The sequence below is a fragment of the Podarcis pityusensis genome, assembly GCF_964106645.2.
Source record: "Podarcis pityusensis genome assembly, chromosome: 16".
Classification (NCBI taxonomy): domain Eukaryota; kingdom Metazoa; phylum Chordata; class Lepidosauria; order Squamata; family Lacertidae; genus Podarcis; species Podarcis pityusensis.
In genome coordinates, this window is record NC_138041.1 from 31,327,486 (window position 1) to 31,346,940 (window position 19,455).

Below are 19,455 nucleotides of genomic sequence, written 5' to 3' on the forward strand. Positions count from 1 at the left end.
AAAAAACCCCCAGCTTAGACTGAGTTTTAGCACACATGAAAAACTTAAAACAAATCCTTAGTTCCTGATGAATAGCCTTTGGACAATAAATAAAAAACTATCTTTAGAAAGATTTTTCCTCCCAAAGCATTTTATTTTATAAATCCGATTTAAATTTTAAAAATCCGATTTAAATCAAAAAAATCCAATTTAAATCAAAAAAATCCAATTAAATTTAAAATTAAAAAAATCATTGATTTTTATCCACCCTGGTTATTGGGGATAGCTGGGCAAGCTGTCAAGCAAAGCTCTGGCTGAAATGGACATGCAGGTTATGGCTGGAGCTGCCCTGCCACTCAATTAATTGCTTTAAAGAGAGAGAAAGAGAACAACCATTTCCTGTTACTGCCTTGTAAGCTGCTGGGGTGTTGCTAGTTTTGGCTGCTGCGAGTTGTAGTCCATAACATCTGTAGGGCACCAGCTTGAAGAAGGCTGATTTTTTATACACATAGTTTGCTATGCAGGAGAAATAAAATCGCCAGTGCAACATTGCGTAGTAGGAGGTGATATTCTAAGATGGGCTGCCATTTTAAAAAAAGGGATCGAGGACCAATCTGTTGCACTCAGCAGCTGCATTGTTGAGAAGCTTTCTTTTGTGTGTGGTTTCTACTTGGTGGTGAGACAGAGCTTTCCTTACTAAGAGCAGCTCTCTTCTCTTGCGTTTTCAATCGATTCGCCTTACCCGATCTGCAGTATACTGAACGCACATCACTAGTATTTGGAAAGGCTCCAGGTTGTAATGGAACGCTCCACCGAAACCCATCATATCTTATTAAACTGCAGCGAATTTCTGTTCAGCCCAGCTGATTTGAATAATTAAACAGGGTTAAATTGGATAGAGTTGAACCTCAGGGGATGGAGCATCTAGCTCCCTTTTCCTGAAAGGTACTTTGCTCCCCTTCACCTGCTCTTTAAAAATAACAACAATCACAACAACAACCTTTAGTAATAGATAACTGCATTCAGCAGGTTTTCTGCTAATGGGTGGTGTGACTTATATTTCTACTTTGATATAGTCTAATTCGGCCTACACAGTCTAGGCTTCATCCTGAATCAGTGTTAGCGATGAACTGACATTCCTTGGCGCTTGCCTTTGCTTTCGATCTACCTTTATAGAAAATGCTTTCAGCCTTCAGGGCACTGAATCGGCCATCTAAAAAGAAACAGTGAGAAGGTTGTAGGCAGTTGTATTACACATAGACTCCCTGATCTGGCTGGGCATTGTGTGTGCAGAACTGGACCCTGTGCATTTATCTATAGCTGGATGGTGAATTGCCTGACTTGTCCCATGTTTTGCCTGACCAAAGATGGCAACCCTACCCCCAACCCCACCCATGGGGGAGTGCAAGTCACTGTGCAAAATTAAAATGGGGATGGGATCTGGTCACCTAGTGCCACTCAAAGCACCAGAAGGTTAGAAACCTTTTTTATTTTTGCCAAGTGGGGTGAGGATTGGGTTTTTGTTGTTGTTGTTTAGTTGTTTAGTCGTGTCCGACTCTTCGTGACCCCATGGACCAGAGCACGCCAGGCACTCCTGTCTTCCACTGCCTCCCGCAGTTTGGTCAGACTCATGTTTGTAGCTTCAAGAACACTGTCCAACCATCTCGTCCTCTGTCGTCCCCGTCTCCTTGTGCCCTCAATCTTTCCCAACATCAGGGTCTTTTCCAGGGAGTCTTCTCTTCTCATGAGGTGGCCCAAGTATTGGAGCCTCAGCTTCAGGATCTGTCCTTCCAGTGAGCATTCAGGGCTGATTTCCTTAAGAATGGATAGGTTTGATCTTCTTGCAGTCCATGGGACTCTCAAGAGTCTCCTCCAGCACCATAATTCAAAAGCATCAATTCTTCGGCGATCAGCCTTCTTTATGGTCCAGCTCTCACTTCCATACATCACTGGGAAAACCATGGCTTTAACTATACGGACCTTTGTTGGCAAGGTGATGTCTCTGGTTTTTAAGATGCTGTCTAGGTTTGTCATTGCTTTTCTCCCAAGGAGCAGGCGTCTTTTAATTTCGTGGCTGCTGTCACCATCTGCAGTGATCATGGAGCCCAAGAAAGTAAAATCCCCCACTGCCTCCATTTCTTCCCCTTCTATTTGCCAGGAGGTGATCGGACCAGTGGGCATGATCTTTGTTTTTTTGATGTTGAGCTTCAGACCAATATTTTGCGCTCTCCTCTTTCACCCTCATTAAAAAGTTCTTTAATTCCTCCTCACTTTCTGCCATCAAGGTTGTGTCATCTGCATATCTGAGGATGTTGGACTGGGTAGGCATCAGCAAAAGGCTGCTGGTGTTGGTCCACCTCCCTACCCAAATGTCATTTCCTATAGGACAGTTTTCATTCAAATCAAAAAGCTGAGACAAGCTGGGTGTTTTTTAAGTATTTGCTTTTACCAACAGAGCCCAAATGCTAGATATGATTTCCTGTTTCAAAGCCAGATTGGTTTGACTTACAGAGACAAAGTCCCCCATGTGTTTCCTGAGAAGCACAAATGTTAGCATTCATTTCATTAAATGTAAGCATGGAATTTCAGTTTCTAATGCACACAAACACCCTTCAAAATGTGGTAGAGAGAGAATAAATGGCTTCCTTATTGTTTGCCAAATCTTGTTTAATGACTCTCAACACTTGCCTCCCGTCATTTTCTAGGCCAGTCGTCCCTAAATCATATCTAAATATGGTAATATGTTTATGTAAAACAGGAATTTCAAAAGGAATTAAGGATACAAGCAACACTCCAGAGTGTGTTATGCTTTGTATTAATTAGATTGATCTCCGAACGCAACTGCAGCATTCAGAAGATCCTGATTTGTTAGCCCACTTTGCAAATCTTGAATCTAAAGGATGGGTGCATGGAGATTTCCCATGTAAAGTTGGTGGTAGTGTTAGAACTCAAAACCACAGGGTTTATTTGGAAAGAACCAATCATTACCATCATTAGGATGTAGACATACGTAGATACATACCCTCCAACATTTCTCCGATGAAAATGGGGACGTCCTATTCCATTATTATTATTATTATTAGTGCTATTTTTCTAGAAAAAGAGGAGCCAGAACTCCCCATGAACACCTCCTTTGTTCTCTTAGAATGGCAGTGCTGCCCACCTGAGAGCTCCTGCTAAAAAAAGCCATTATTATTATTATTATTATTATTAGAATCATAGAATCATAGAGTTGGAAGAGACCACAAGGGCCATCGAGTCCAACCCCCTGCCAAGCAGGAAACACCATCAGAGCACTCCTGACATATGGTTGTCAAGCCTCTGCTTAAAGACCTCCAAAGAAGGAGACTCCACCACACTCCTTGGCAGCAAATTCCACTGTCGAACAGCTCTTACTGTCAGGAAGTTCTTCCTAATGTTTAGGTGGAATCTTCTTTCTTGTAGTTTGGATCCATTGCTCCGTGTCCGCTTCTCTGGAGCAGCAGAAAACAACCTTTCTCTCTTTTTTTTTTTTAATATATATTTATTCAAGTTTTTCAATACATAAACATATTTAAACAAATAACATTAATTATTTAACATCTTTTCATCATTACTTTGGACTCCCCCACGCCTCCCGCACACACTTGCATCGTTAAAGAATTATTTCCAAACAAATTATCATTTTATTCATAATCTTGGATTTGATCATTAGCGTATAGTTTAAACTTAAGTCTAATTTAGTGGTAGACAATTACTTCTACTCTGACATCCCAATCAACATTCGGCCAAATTACAATACTTTTGCAGATAAGTCTTAAATTTCTTCCAGTCTTCTTCCATCCTCTCTTCTCCCAAGTCTCGAATTCTGCCGGTCATCTCAGCTAATTGCATATAGTCCATCAGCTGCATCTGCCATTCTTCCAGCGTAGGTAGATTTTGAGTTTTCCAGTTCTTAGCAATCAGTATCCTTGCTGCCGTTGTTGCATACATGAAAAATGTTCTGTCCTTCTTTGACACACTCTGGCCGACAATGCCCAAGAGGAAGGCCTCCGGTTTCTTAGTAAAGGTGTACCTAAACACCTTTTTTAACTCATTATATATCATCTCCCAAAAGGCCTTCACTCTCGGGCAAGTCCACCAGAGGTGAAAAAAAGTTCCTTCATTTTCCTTACATTTCCAACATTTATTGTCAGACGAATGGTATATTTTGGCCAATTTGACTGGGGTCATGTACCATCTATATATCATTTTCATTACATTTTCCTTCAAAGCATTACATGCAGTGAAGTTCAGCCCAGAGGTCCATAACCTAGAAAACAACCTTTCTCCCTCCTCTATGTGACATCCTTTTATATATTTGAACATGGCTATCATATCACCCCTTAACCTCCTCTTCTCCAAGCTAAACATGCCCAGCTCCCTTAGCCGTTTCTCGTAAGGCATCGTTTCCAGGCCTTTGACCATTTTGGTTGCCCTCCTCTGGACACGTATTCCCTGCCCATCTGACTAGTTTGCCCCAGTCAATCTGGGCAGCTACCAACATATATAAAAACATAATAAAACCTAAAACTTTTAAAAACTTCCCTATACAGGGCTGCCTTCAGATGTCTTCTAAAGGTTATGTTACTTATCTCCTTGACTTGGGGATCGCATAACTCCACACCCTCCAACATTTATCTGATGAAAATGGGGATGTCCTAAGGAAAAGCGGGACATTCCAGGATCAAATCAGAAACCGGGACAGCTTCTGTAAATCCAGGATTGTCCCTGGAAAACAGGGAAGCTTGGAGGAGATATATCGAGATCGAGATAATATCACACACACGTTTACTCACACATTAAGGTACGCAGTGTGACATTGTAAAGCCAACATGATGATGAACAATACATATAGGACTCAACATCTCAATCACGACCATTTTTCTAGAGCAGAGATGGTGAATCAGTGGCCCCAGTGGAGGACATTGGGCTTTAAAATCTCAGCGGCGCCCTGTGCGATGCCAAAATTTGATGCCCCTTCCGTTGTTTGCTGTTGTTGCAGTGCCTCCTGCGGCGCCTTCCCGGCTCAGCACCTAGTGCGGACGAACCGGTCAGGCTACCCTATATCTGCTTCTGGTGTTGCTGTGAATGTTATGGGACTTCAACTCCCATCATCCCTGACCTCTGGCCCTGCTGGCTGGAGCAGATGGGCACTGGAGTCCCAACAGCAAATTGGAGGGCAACAGCTTTTTCCCACTTCTCCTTTAAAGGCAGTGTAAGATCTTCTCATCTTTGCATTTACCATACTCTCCATAGTTAACTTATTGAATTCACATGATGTGGGGAGGAGTACTGATTCCCCCCCCCCCCAAGTACTAGACCAATTTAAAAATGAGGATATGATCAATGGCTGTTTGGCAAAATAGAACCTCCATGTTTCAAGGCAATAGACTGCTGAATGCCAGCTGCTGGGGGGCAGACAGTATGGATAGGCTGTTGCATTTACTTCCTGCTTGTGGGATCCTTGGAGGCATCTAATTTGCCGTTGTGCAAAGCAGGGTGCTGGTATATTGGACCTGAGCCAGTGTGGTGTAGTGGTTAAGAGTGGTGGACTCGTAATCTGGTGAACCAGGTTCAGTTCCCCGCTCCTCCACATGCAGCTGCTGGGTGACCTTGGGCTAGTCACACTTCTTTGAAGTCTCTCAGCCTCACTCACCTCACAGAGTGTTTGTTGTGGAGGAGGAAGGGAAAGGAGATTGTTAGACTCCTTAAAAGTAAAGGGACCCCTGACCATTAGGTCCAATTGTGAACGACTCTGTGGTTGCGGCGCTCATCTCGCTTTATTGGCCGAGGGAGCCGGCGTACAGGATCCGGGTCATGTGGCCAGCATGACTAAGCCGCTTCTGGAGAACCAGAGCAGTGCACGGAAACACCGTTTACCTTCCCGCCGGAGCGGTACCTATTTATCTATTTGCACTTTGACGTGCTTTCGAACTGCTAGATGGGCAGGAGCAGGGACCAAGCAACGGGAGCTCACCCCATCGCAGGGATTCGAACAGTTGACCATCTGATCGGCAAGTCCTAGGCTCTGTGGTTTAACCCACAGCAGTAGTGTTAAAGTGGGATATCAAATCCAATCTTCTTTTTCTTCTTCTTCTTCTACTACTACTACAATCAGGAAGACTCAGTTTGTGTTTGGGTGCTCTGGATTCTTCCAGGACACATGCCCTTGTGTGTCACACCCATCACTGTCCCTACTTAACACCCTGAGTGCTTTTGCTTGCTGGAGTGTGTCCTTGAACTCTTAAGGATGCTTCTTAGTGGTCTAGATGGAGGATAGACAAGGATGTGTGAATGTGAAGACCTAATGCACAACGGCAAAATTCACTTTTATTGCTGTCCTCATGTTTGCCTCTGGCCCCTGGCCTGTGGCCCTTGGAAGCCTGTCCAGAATGGAATGTGGCCCTTGAGCTGAAAAGTGATTCTCTATTCATGCTTTAGGCTGTTGGTTACCAGAATTAGGCATAGCTGAATGCCCTGCTGTTATTGGCCAGCCAGCCTTTGCTTCAGTGTGTGTGTGTGTGTTTACAAGAAAGAAATTAGCATTGCCGGTGCAGCAGTGTGAAAAATGAAATAGCTTCTGTGGGAGTTTGGGAGGCTTGAGGTGGCAGTCATGCCAGGTGAGCTGTGGCTATGCAGAGAAGAAACCCACCATAAAATCCCTTGCTATGCTCTCCTGGCATAGCTGTCAAGTGTCCCTTATTTGAAGGGACAGTCCCTTATTCCAGCGCCATGTCCCGCTGCTGTCCCTTATTGATGGATGTCCCTTAAATGTCGCTTAAATGATGTCTCTTAAATTTCAAAGGAAGCAGCTCCTCTCCCTCCCTCCCTGCCAGCCAGGGAGGAGGGAGGCTCCAACTGTGTTGCTTGGCTGTGTTGCTCACCCAATAAGAAGTCTAAGAACGACTGGGAGGTGGAACTTGCATGCCTTGTGTGTGGCTAGTTAATGCAAGCTGAGGGGGTTTTTGAATGCTGGACGCCATTTTGTTGCATGTGCTGCTGCAAACTTTGCAGTGCAAAGCCAGGCCGGGGAGCCATCTTAAGTTGAGGCTGCATAGGCCTTGTGGTGCATGTGATTCAGATTCTATTCAGTTGAACCTCTGGTTACAAAGTTGGTTGGACAGTGTTCTCGAAGCTACCAGCATGAGTTTGACCAGACTGCAGGAGGACAGGAACACTGGAGTGCCTGGAACAGGTGAGGCTGCAGGTCCCTTATTTTGGCAGCTGGTCCCTTATTTTCAAGGCTGCTGGTCCCTTATTTTCAAATCTGTAAATTGACAGCTATGTCTCCTAGCAGTTAATCTCTGGCTTCTCCAAGGTCATTCACCATCGTTGCAATTAGGCCTGTGGGTTGAGGTGCCTGGTGGGGCCTCCTCAAAGCCAAGCTGGATGTCAGGACCTGCTGGCTGGGGCTGATGGGAGATGCAGCCCCAAACATCTGGTGGGCACTGAGTTGGCGGCGGCTGAGTGAAACAATACAAGCAATTGATAAGATTTGCTCTCCCGCTAAAGTTACCCCACCAGAGTGAACTGAGAAAGCTCTCTGAAGGAAAGGCAGGAGGTACAGGTTGAAAAAGAATGTCCGAATGCCCCTGTCTCCACATCGAAATTCCTAGTTGGTTGAGGGAGCCAGGTTGCATGTTAACCAAAACAAAGCTTCCTTTCTCCGTACAGCCAGCCAGCCAGCCTTTTGAAGTTTGCTCTGCCAAATGAGTGGGAGAAGTCAAGTTTTAACAGGCAGTCACTTGTGACATTTCCTGGAGGAAAGGAGGTTGGGAAAGGAGAGAAAAGCTGTGCTGAAGGGTGCCGAAACTGCAGACTAAAATAAACAGAACATGGGGCTGCATTCAGTAAATACAGTTGCTAGAAAACTTCCAGGTGGGGGAGGAAAGAAAAATCCAATTTGGTGCCTGGAAGGGTTTATTGTGTACCCATGTGAGTTTGTTTTTGTGTTTATATCTCATCTTTTCTTCAAAGACCTAGAAGTGGCATAATCGTTTTCACTTCTTCCCTGTTTTCTATCCTCACAATAACCCCATGAGTTAGGTTAGGCTGAAAGGTCGCCCAGTGAGCTTCATTTCTGAGTTAGGATTTGAACCTTGGTCTTCCAGGTCCTAGTTCAGTACCCTAACCGCTATGCAACACCAGATTTAGAAGGTGATTGGGCTGGATCCGGTCCCCGGGCCTTAGTTTGCCTACCCATGCCTTAGCTCATCTGGGGAAATTCCTCTCTTGGCACCTTGCCCTGCAGGATGTCGTAGGGCAGTGACCCCAAAACAGGCATAATATGCTTGTGTTGTACATTGTGTTTTTGTTTTGATTGTATTGTTTGTTTTGATATGGTACACCCCCTAGAGATTTTTTTAAATACAGTGAACGCGAATGTGATCCATGCGGGAGACACGTTTGCAACCCGCAGCGTCTGCACACGCGCGGGTTGCGATTCGGCGCTTCTGCACATGTACAAAGCACAATTTAGTGTTTTTGCGTGAGCGCTGAAACCCAAAAGTAACCTGTTCTTGTACTTCCGGGTTCTGTCAGTGGCATAGCGTGGGGGGTGCAGGGGGGGCCGGCCGCACCGGGCGCAACATCTGGGGGTAAGGGTTAGGGGGGCGCAAATCCACGGGTTAGGGGGCGCAAATCCACGGGTTAGGGGGTGCAAATTACTTGCCTTGCCCCGGGTGCTGACAACCCACGCTACGCCACTGGGTTCTGTGCAGTGCGCAACCCGAAAACACGCAACCCGAAGCGTCTGTAATCCGAGGTATGACTGTATTAAGCGCTTTATAAATGCTTTCACATATATAAATAAATACATAAATAAATAGCCTACCTGCATTCAGTTCTACTGCTAGTGGGCCAGAGAAGGAGCAGCTATAGGGAGTTTGCCACCCCTCCGTTCCACCCAGAAAGGACACTCTGCTCCAATTCCTACTTTCCTCTGAAGTCCTCATTCCTTTTTCCTTTTGTGAGCCTGCAGGCAGGGATTTATTTTCGTTTAATCTCCATGCAACGCTTAGAACATTTCAGGTGCATACTTCTTGCTGCTTCTGCTGCAGATTTTGTGCGTGTGCGTTTTGAGGTGGGGCAGAGGCTTGTGCTAGCAGACAGAGAACATTAGAAATGGCCTTGTGTTCCTATGTAAAAATACCTATAATAAGACTGGCAGTATGCATGCATGTGCATAATTCAGGAACACTCATAGCACCGAATGTGGTGTATTTCAGAGGTGAAATCGCCCACTTTTGTTTCTCTTTCGTCTTTGTTGTGTGCGGCGGCACCAGCAGTAGCAGCAACAAACCTCAGAAAGGCATTTTGGGGAGGAAACGGCAGGTGCCAGTCATTGGCCATTAAGAGGAATGATGCATAGGCTGTTTTATGTACATCCCCACCCCTAAACTTTTACTTTTCCTAAAAGAAAATCACCAAATGCCGCGTAAAACCATTTTGCTGGCTTGTAAATCAGGTGGTGAAATTGTTGGACCGCATGTGACTCGGATATTCTGGAGCACGGACTGCACACAGGGAGGCAAACACCAATTCAGGTTTCAAGCAGGTTTATTTGATTTGCATATGCATAGCAAATAGGGACCCGGGTGGCGCTGTGGGTTAAACCACCTAGCCTAGGACTTGCCGATCAGGAGGTCGGCGGTTCGAATCCCCGCGATGGGGTGAACTCCCGTTGCTCGGTCCCCGCTCCTGCCAACCTAGCAGTTCGAAAGCACGTCAAAGTGCAAGTAGATAAACAGGTACCGCTCCGGCAGGAAGGTAAACAGCGTTTCCGTGTGCTGCTTTGGTTCGCGAGAAGCGGCTTCGTCATGCTGGCCACATGACCCGTAAGCTGTACGCCGGCTTCCTCGGCCAATAAAGTGAGATGAGTTCCGCAACCCCAGAGTTGGTCACAATTGGACCTAATGGTCGGGGTCCCTTTACCTTATGCATAGCAAATGGTGTGGCGCAATATGTTCACAATCTGCACACCCCAATCAGGGTGCGCCCACTTTTTATAGACTAAATAAACAGAGAGTGAAACTCTACATTCTTATCCAGACAGGCTCTAACATTCCATGTTTCTTCCTTTTGAAGGCTTCTTTGTTTGTCTGCCGGCTGTGGCCTTGCTCTCTTGTAACAGTGGCTTTGTTTGTCTGCCCGCTATGGCCTTGTAACAGTAGCATGATAACTGCATGCTAGAATTTCTATTTCTGAGGCCCTTCAAAATGTGGGGGCCCAGTTTGGTTTGGCGATACACACCTGCTCAAAAGATGTGTGGCTTATCAAATACGATACTCCGACAATTCAAATCTAGCCTTGAAAGCATTAGGAGGATTGGTGGCTGTTCAAAGGGATTAAAACCTTTCAGATTTCAAGGGCAAGAACCATTCAGGAAGTACTAGGAAAGCCTATTGTTTTTGCCTCTCAAAATAATCCGAAAGATGCTATGGATGAAAACAGAGATGTTGATAACTGCAAATAAGCTTATTGCCAAAAACTGGAACTCATGGAAAATTCCAACCATGAGGGAGAGGTTGCAGAAGGCTTAGCTTGCTAGGATCTTGCGTAAAATTACTGCTATAATCCATGCTCGTGAAAGCAATTCAAGGGCAAGGCAAGTATTTGTTTGTGACTGGGAATTGTTCATCTGTTTCTTTGGAACAATGCATTTACTCAACATAATGTCAAGGAACACATGCTGGCGATGTCATAGACTAGTGATTTGCAATTAACTTAATTGAAACTCCCTTTCTTTTCTGCTCTCGGAGACTTTTTCTTTTTGGCATTTGTGTGCAATTTGTAATAATATTATTAATATTTGTTTAAAATGTTACCCATTCTGTGGGCGTGGGAGGAAGGGAATCACATCATCTAGTTTGTATCATCTCGGGCCAGCCACACAAGAACAATTTGTACCAAAGTATTTCAGGGAAATCCTTTGTCAATCAAAGCGTGGTAGGTAGCTTCATACAAGCAAGCGGCTTTGGCCCAAACTAGATGTGCAAGGCAACACCTATGTGTTAAAAGTTTATCCTGTTCACATATAGAGTGGGGAATGGAGAAGTCTGCTTTTTAAACAAAACAGAAGCTTGTTAAGGATTTTTCTCACTGCCAGTATTAGTATTATCATTATCATTATCAAAAGCATCTGCAAAGCTGCACACACATCAAGAGATAAGACAACGTCTGCCATTGGACTCAGAATCAAATAGGCATGATACAAAAGGAAAAGGGAATGAGGAGGGAAGAGGAAAACACAAATTGAAGCAGTTCTCTTCAATGAATAGCGCCAGGCTGGCCTCTCTCCCCATGCCATGATGTTCACTGTCAGAGGCAAGGAGGTGTAGCCTCCCAGTGACTCTTCCTCTCTTGGCTGCTGACGGAGGACAGAGGGTGCCTTTTTTTGGTTTTGAAGTAATAGAACTGGGCCAGGGGGAAAATGCTTAAAGTTATAAGGGGGGAGGTGAGGCATGGGGAGAGGGTTGGGTATTGCTTTCCTCCCCATGCATACCATTTTGTGTAAAAGTGCAACACCACCAACCTGCTTTATACATGAATAGGGCAAAAACATTGTCCCACGTGTTTAGATTTGACTTTTGGGCAAATCTAGAACACTAGCTCTTCACGGACTTCCTACATCAGGCATAGGCAAACTCGGCCCTCCAGATGTTTTGGGACTACAACTCCCATCATCCCTGACCACTGGTCCTGTTAGCTAAGGATGATGGGAGTTGTAGTCCCAAAACATCTGGAGGGCCGAGTTTGCCTATGCCTGTCCTAAATGAAGGTTTAGAGACTTAAAAACATACTTTATACCAGGCTTCGCCAACCTGATGCCCTCTGGGCTACATTGGCTCCCAGTACGTTTCCAAGCACAATTCAAAGTGTTGGTGCTGACCTTTAAAGCCCTAAACAGCCTCGGCCCAGTATACCTGAAGGAGCGTCTCCACCCCCATCGTTCTGCCGGACACTGAGGTCCAGCGCCGAGGGCCTTCTGGCGGTTCCCTCATTGCGAGAAGCCAAGTTACAGGGAACCAGGCAGAGGGCCTTCTCGGCAGTGGCACTCGCCCTGTGGAACGCCCTCCCACCAGATGTCAAAGAGAAAAACAACTACCAGACTTTTAGAAGACATCTGAAAGCAGCCCTGTTTAGGGAAGCTTTTAATGTTTAATAGACTATTGTATTTTAATATTTTGTTGAAGGCCGCCCAGAGTGGCTGGGGAAACCCAGCCAGATGGGCAGGGTATAAATAATAAATTATTATTCTTAATTCCGGGCTACGATTCCCATTAGCCAGATGGGCAAAAGGTGCCGTATACAGAGTCAAATATCTTCCCTCCCTGTGGTCCAGTTAATGTCTTCACTGTTTGGAAGCAACTCTGAAGTATCTCAGGCAGAAGTTTTGGCACAACATTTAGTACCCGAGATCCTTTTTAAAATAATAAATAAATCAATCTGAAGATGTGAAGCATTGAACTCAGAACCTTCAGCATGCAAAGTGTGCTCTGTGCAACTCAGCTATAGTGGGCTTTTTGAAAAAGCTTTATTCTTGATTACATTTTAAAGCAGGGATGGGGTCCCCGTACCTTCCAGGTTTTGCTTCCAGGTCCCTACTTCCATCAGTTGGGAGTATGGCCAGTGGCCACAAATGATGGGAGCTTTAGTTCATCAACATCTGGAGGGCTGCAGGTTCCCCATCCCTCATGTGGCTGAATGACATGACAGAGCTTTACCTGATAGTGATGTTTACCCAGTAGTGATGTTATCCCAGTAGCGATGTATGGAAGTGAGAGCTGGACCATAAATAAGGCTGATCGCCGAAGAATTGATGCTTTTGAATTCTGGTGCTGGAGGAGACTCTTGAGAGTCCCATGGACTGCAAGAAGATCAAACTTCTCCATTCTTAAGGAAATCAGCCCTGAGTGCTCCCTGGAAGGACAGATCCTGAAGCTGAGGCTCCAATATTTTGGCCACCTCATGAGAAGAGAAGACTCCCTGGAAAAGACCCTGATGTTGGGAAAGATGGAGGGCACAAGGAGAAGGGGACGACAGAGGACGAGATGGTTGGATAGTGTTCTCGAAGCTACCAGCATGAGTTTGACTAAACTGCAGGAGGCAGTGGAAGACAGAAGTGCCTGGCGTGCTCTGGTCCATGGGGTCACGAAGAGTCGGACACGACTAAACGACTAAACAACAACAACATGACTGCCAAACAGAGTATCTGGAATATAGTGACCCGGAGACTCCAGTACTTTGGCCACCTCATGAGAAGAGAAGACTCCCTGGAAAAGACCCTGATGTTGGGAAAGATGGAGGGCACAAGGAGTCAGAGGACGAGATGGTTGGACAGTGTTCTCGAAGCTACTAACGTGAGTTTGACTAAACTGCAGGAGGCAGTGGAAGACAGGAGTGCCTGGCATGCTCTGGTCCATGGGGTCACGAAGAGTCGGACATGACTAAATGACTAAACAACAACAACATACAGTATTCCTATCTTACCTTTTGCATTTAAGCTGGCAATTTCATTCACAACTGCTTATCTCAGAACTCTTGCAGCAGTTTCTTTTTTTTCCACTGCGCAGTTTATACCCTATCAAAAAAAGAAAAGAGAAAGAAATCCAGAAAACAAATTATACAAGGAACAATGGTAGGGTGGAGACGAAGAACTCTGGCTAATTCTTCTAATGATTCACTGTGTCCTTTCTTTAAACTTCAGTGAACTCATTCAAATATGCAACTCCAGTAAATGAACAGATTTGTTTATGGTTGTAGGTTTCCTTCCATGATGGAGTTGGTGGCACTAATTTCCTATTGAAAAATAGCCTATTATTTTTTACTGGGTAGCTAATTAGCTGCAGAGTCTAAAGAGGTAGGGCCACCAGTTGTCGGAGGTTGACTTGCCAGGTCGTTTGGGGCAAACCAGGAACACCTTTCCATCATAACGACATTAGACACGGGAACGTTCAAGCAGTAGTCACAAAGGGAGACCCAGGAGCACACTCTGAACACGCTCCCGATTCTTCCTTTGCAGTTGCAGTTTGAACTCAACGCCTTTTGATTTTGGCACCTTCTTCAGTCCCCTTGCATGCGGTCAGAAAAAGAAGCCAAATTTTAAAAAGCATTGAGTTCAAGCTGCAACCGCAAAAGAAGAATCAAGATTATTCTTGCATCTTGAAATCAAGCCAGGATTGCACAGGAAAAAACTGAACAGCAGCTGCCCATGGTGGAATTGAAACCAAACGTGAATGGGTTGGATTTGCAGTGGTGTCCTGGCCCACCCCAGCTAAGGAAGTCTGATAGTTAAGTCTTTATTGATGAAGAAGCACTTACAGTGGTACTTCGGGTTAAGAACTTAATTAGTTCTGGAGGTCCGTTCTTAACCTGAAACTGTTCTTAACCTGAAGCACCACTTTAGCTAAGCACCCGCTGCTGCTGCTGCGCTGCCACTGCACAATTTCTGTTCTCATCCTGAAGCAAAGTTCTTAACCCAAGGTAATATTTCTGGGTTAGCGGAGTCTGTAACCTGAAGCGTCTGTAACCTGAAGCGTCTGTAATCCGAGGTACCACTGTACTTCAACTCTGAATGTGCTCTGATTGCGCATGCACACACATGTTTCTAGCCACTGGGCACTGTCCCCCATGGATCTGTGCCTTACAGAGCAGTTGTAGCGACAGCAAAGCCCCCCCCCCGGCTTATATACACTCCCCTGATGGGTTGCGCTTCCACATCCTTTGAACCACATCAGCAAGGCTGAGGAGGGGGGGGCAGTGCCCAGTGGCTAGAAACATCCATGTGCATGTGCATTCAGAGCACGTTCAGAGTTGATGTACAGTGGTACCTCGGGTCTTGTCATCTGAGTAACCCAGGACCTCCATACATGCTGCCCTGGCTTGCAGGAAAACAATGCAAGAGGCAGCAGTTGCAAGTTACCACTCTCTGCAACCACAGCAGGCGCTGTGATTCCTCAGCGATTTGACTTCAAACTCCTCTGTCTCTCGAGACGGACGGATGCCAGCAACAACTCTGCTTCACTCCTGCTTTTGCCTTTGGGGAATGCTGTATTAAAATGTGTTTGGGTTGAAATGCTCTAGGGTGGGAGACACTGACAAAGGCAAATCATTCGACAAACTAAGAATAATTCCAACCTCGCTTTTCTCTTGTATGCAGGTGCCCCTGGTTAACAAGAGCCGTCTCTCCAGCCATCCCTCTATACAATGGGCTCGTGTTCCTGTTTGTACTCGCAAACTTCAGCATGGCAACCTTCATGGACCCTGGGGTTTTTCCACGAGGTAAACCTGGACAGGATGAGGGTGGGTGGCTCGGGGAAAATATGGCCAGGAAGGAATGAAGGCAAACAAACAGATAACAACATCATCAACAACAACATAATACATTTATTGTCAATGTACAACCTTTGTACAATGAAATTAACTGAGCCTCCCGCCCCCCAAACACTCAGTCTCATTGCACTCTGTGTGCTTGTCGCACAACACACCAATCCTGAAAGTCATTTGCACTATATTATTTTCCGTTCAGCAGCCTAACAGCCCACGGATAGAAACTGTTTTTTAGCCTACAAAATGGCACAACCAGCTTTTATTCCCCCCCCCCACACTATTAATACCCCTAATAGGAAAATTAGTTACCTGATTATGCAGCCTTAATCTGCAGTTTCGAGAACTCCTGTTCAGAGTTCCTAGCCAGCCAGCTGTGCCCTGTTCCATCCTCCCCACCATCACCAGTCTTGTCCCGTTCCCCCCCCCCCGCAACAGATACTCTGTGTTCTGTTGCTATCGAGCATGCTCAGTCCTCATCAGACTGGTGGGGGGGGGTGTTTCCTTCCACTTAGGTTTCCCCCTACCCAGATTGTTGGACTTCTGTAACCCTTTGGGGTTCCTCTGAACATGTTGATACCTCCCTCCTGGATGGTGCAATTTTGGCTGAGTCGTGTTCTATAAACAGAGAGTGAGTTTACTATTGGTAAATATCAAGGATGGGCAGATGGGAGTTGTAATTCAGTAACATCTAGAAGTGCACAGATTCCCCATCTCTGGTATATTGGAGTTGTTGTTGTTGTTATTTAGATGTGTTAGTCACCCGTATCCCAAATAGGATCGTTCATTGTTTATTTGCAACGGATTGCTGTTGTGAACAGCGACAAATGCTCTTGTCAGGTGTGTGTGTTCGCGTGTGTGTCTGGCTTCAACTCATGCAACATGCCAGCTTTTATCACGTTTGATGGGAGATGTGCTGGTAAACACTATGCAGATTCTTGTCTGGATAGCTTAGCCTCTTTCTTTTGAAGTGTCTGTCCTTTTAAGTCATGAAACTAGCGGCTTGTTCCTGCCTTCTCAGGAGCCTTTAGCGCAATTGCTGCTGATGTTTGTTTTTCTGGGGTTTAGGTTTTATTCAGTGCGTTACCTCTGCTGAGATTTCCTGGTGACGCCAAGCCTGTCACAAATGGTAGAGGAGGGAGGTAAATTTATGCTGCAGGTGGGCACTCCATGGAATATGTATTTTTAAGAGCAGAAAACACTGAATATATAAAATGGGATGTGAGGAAGAAGGGTTATGTTAGCCTAGCCTTCTCCCTTGATATTCTGATTTTTAATGTGCTGGGGTTTTTATTTATTTATTTGCACTTCCACACCTTAGATTTAAAGCACATGACTTCCCCCCAAAGAATCCTGGCAACAGAAGCAGCCTTAACAAACCACAGGATCCCAGGATTATTTGGGAGAAGCCATGTGCTTGAAATACGTGGTGTGAATGTGACTGTACAGTTTAGACATGAGTTTAATGTATCATCCCCTCTGTTCCCAATGATCAGACTACAGTGGTACCTTGGTTGTCATAGTTAATCTGTTCCGGGAGTCTGTTCGCCCCCCGGAACTGTTCGAAAACCAAGGCGCAGCTTCCGATTGGCTGCAGGAGCTTCCTGCAGCCAATTGGAAGCTGCAGAAGCTGCGTTGGAAGTTTGGCTTCCAAAAAACGTTCGCAAACCAGAACACTTACTCCAGGGTTTGTGGCGTTTGGGAGCCGATTTGTTCGGGAGCCAAGCCATTCGACAAAGCCACTTCCGAGCTGGAGAGGAGGTGGGGTTGCTGGCCAACCCCCTCCCCACGCACGCGGGGGCTGGCTCACAGCCCCCGCGAGAGCAGGGGAATCCTCGGGCGCGTCACTGCCCCGGCCAGCCAATCGGAGGGCCGGGGAGGCGTGGCCTAACACATTTAAGGCTGGCGCGCCCGGGGACTTTCCTCTCTTCCCCGTTCCAGCTGTGTGTCACTGGTAGAGAAGAAGAAGAGTTTGGATTTGATATCCCGCCTTTCACTCCCTTTAAGGAGTCTCAAAGCGGCTAACATTCTCCTTTCCCTTCCTCCCCCACAACAAACACTCTGTGAGGTGAGTGAGGCTGAGAGACTTCAGAGAAGTGTGACTAGCCCAAGGTCACCCAGCAGCTGCATGTGGAGGAGCGGAGACACGAACCCGGTTCCCCAGATTACGAGACTACCCCTCTTAACCACTACACCACACTGGCTCTCACTGGTAGGGCTATAGTTCAGTGACTGCATCCTCTTGCCTAGACAGTGGTGAAGGGCCAGAGCTGCGCTAGAGCAGGTTCTTTGCATGCAGAAGGTCCAAGTTTCAGTCCCTGGCATCTCCAGCTGGGGCTGGGAGAGAACTCTGCTGGAAAACCCAACAGTGGCAGTGTAGGAAGTACTGATCTAGATGCTCCAGTAGTCTGACTTGGTACCAGGCAGATTCCCATTGTGTTGCTCTGTATTACGTTGTGCTGTGCTCTTAGCGGTTTGGCGCTAACCATCTTCTGCCTCCATCTAACCATGTGTTTTCTCCTCCTTTCCCGGGGACGGGGTTGAAACCTTTGAGCAGCAGACGAAGACGAGGATAAAGACGACGACTTCCGAGCTCCGCTCTACAAGAACGTGGAGATTAAAGGGATCCAAGTACGGATGAAGTGGTGCGCCACCTGCCATTTCTACCGCCCTCCGCGCTGTTCCCATTGCAGCGTCTGTGACAATTGTGTTGAGGTAGGACAAGGCCCCCCTGCCCACTTTGGGGGAAGAGACTCTAGCTCCGTGGTGGAGCCATAACAAAATATGACTCCCCAGTACAGTCAAACCTTAGTTGTTAAACATAACCCGTTCCAGAAGACCGTTCAACATCTGAAACGTTTGACAACTGAGCCGTGGCTTCCGATTGGTTGCAAGAGCTTCTTGCACTCAAGCGGAATCCGTGGCAGACGTTCAGGTTCCCAAAAACATTCGAAAATTGGAGCATTTACTTCCGCGTTTTGGCATTCGGGAGCTGAAATGTTCAAAAATGGAGCCGTTCGAGAACCAAGGTTTGACTGTATCCTTGAGCATTTTGCGGAGAGGGAAATCATAGCTTAGTTTTAACTAGTTTAATTTTGCTTTTGTTTGTTTTTTAATGTTGCATACCATCCTGCATTGATATAAAAATGTATGGTGGTAGTATTTAGCATGAATATTTGGCTCAACAGCATTGAGCTTGAATCCCTGGGTTCAATATACTTTTTCAGCCATTGACTTTTTTTGGTGAGGTCAGGACTTACTTTTTTCTTTTCTTTTTTAGCTTCAGCCCCCTAATAGCAAAGTATAGTGGAGATTTCTAGCCTGATCTGGTGAAGAATGCAGCCAAAGAGACAAGGAAATGTTGTTTGTAAACTAGAGAACTGTGACTCCAGGATGTTGCTGTCAGGCAAGGTGTAGCTGTCCTCCATACCAAAATTATTTGGGGTCATTTCTGTTGTGAGGCCATTTCTTTCCATCAGCTGGTTGACTAAAGTTGTAATGCTAACCCCACTGAACTCAATAGGACTTACTTCTAAGAAAGTAAGAGTAAGAAAGCACTCTTAAGTCTTTAACACAATGTTTAAAAGTAGTCAGCTGTGTAATTAAAAAAGGAGGGGAAATCTAATCAGTTGTAATAAGCAGAAACTCATTAAGCGAGGTGTCAAAGGCAGCCAGAGTCAATTGTAAAGCATTCTGACTGTAATCACAAGATCGGTCGCAGTGAAAACTAACGGAGCAGAATTCATTCTCCGAGAAACAAGAACAGGATTTTAATTCTAACAGCAATTAAAAAAAACCAACCCTAACAAACCTTTAAGCGGGTTTCAACATTCTCTTTTTAAAAAAATAAAATCTTCTTAATTTTGAAATTTACAGTTATCAAACAACCAAATTAAAAAGAGAATTCCATAGATTCTCCTGAACTTCCCTCCTCCCCTTTGTGGGTCCTTATGTTAACTTTTTTCCTCCTGCAACTTCTCTATTAATCCCAGTGTGTTAAATCTCCATTACAACCATAGGTCAACATTAAACTACAAGTTTCATTCCAATCCTATTAATAATATTAATTGTTTACAATGATAAATTATATGTTTTCCCCATTCCTTATTAAAATTTGGGTCTTCCTTA

At 45.5% G+C, this 19,455-nt stretch overlaps 1 protein-coding gene across 2 annotated transcripts in view; it reads left to right on the plus strand.

The window, feature by feature from the left end:
* The window catches only part of ZDHHC8 (zDHHC palmitoyltransferase 8), a 128,930-nt gene that overhangs the window by 81,601 nt on the left and 27,874 nt on the right, over positions 1–19,455 (plus strand). For both annotated transcript variants that reach the window (XM_080985142.1, XM_080985141.1), the window contains exons 2-3: positions 15,161–15,282; positions 17,885–18,042. In XM_080985142.1, the coding sequence (XP_080841268.1) occupies positions 15,161–15,282; positions 17,885–18,042 (280 nt within the window). The remainder of the gene's footprint in view (positions 1–15,160; positions 15,283–17,884; positions 18,043–19,455) is intronic.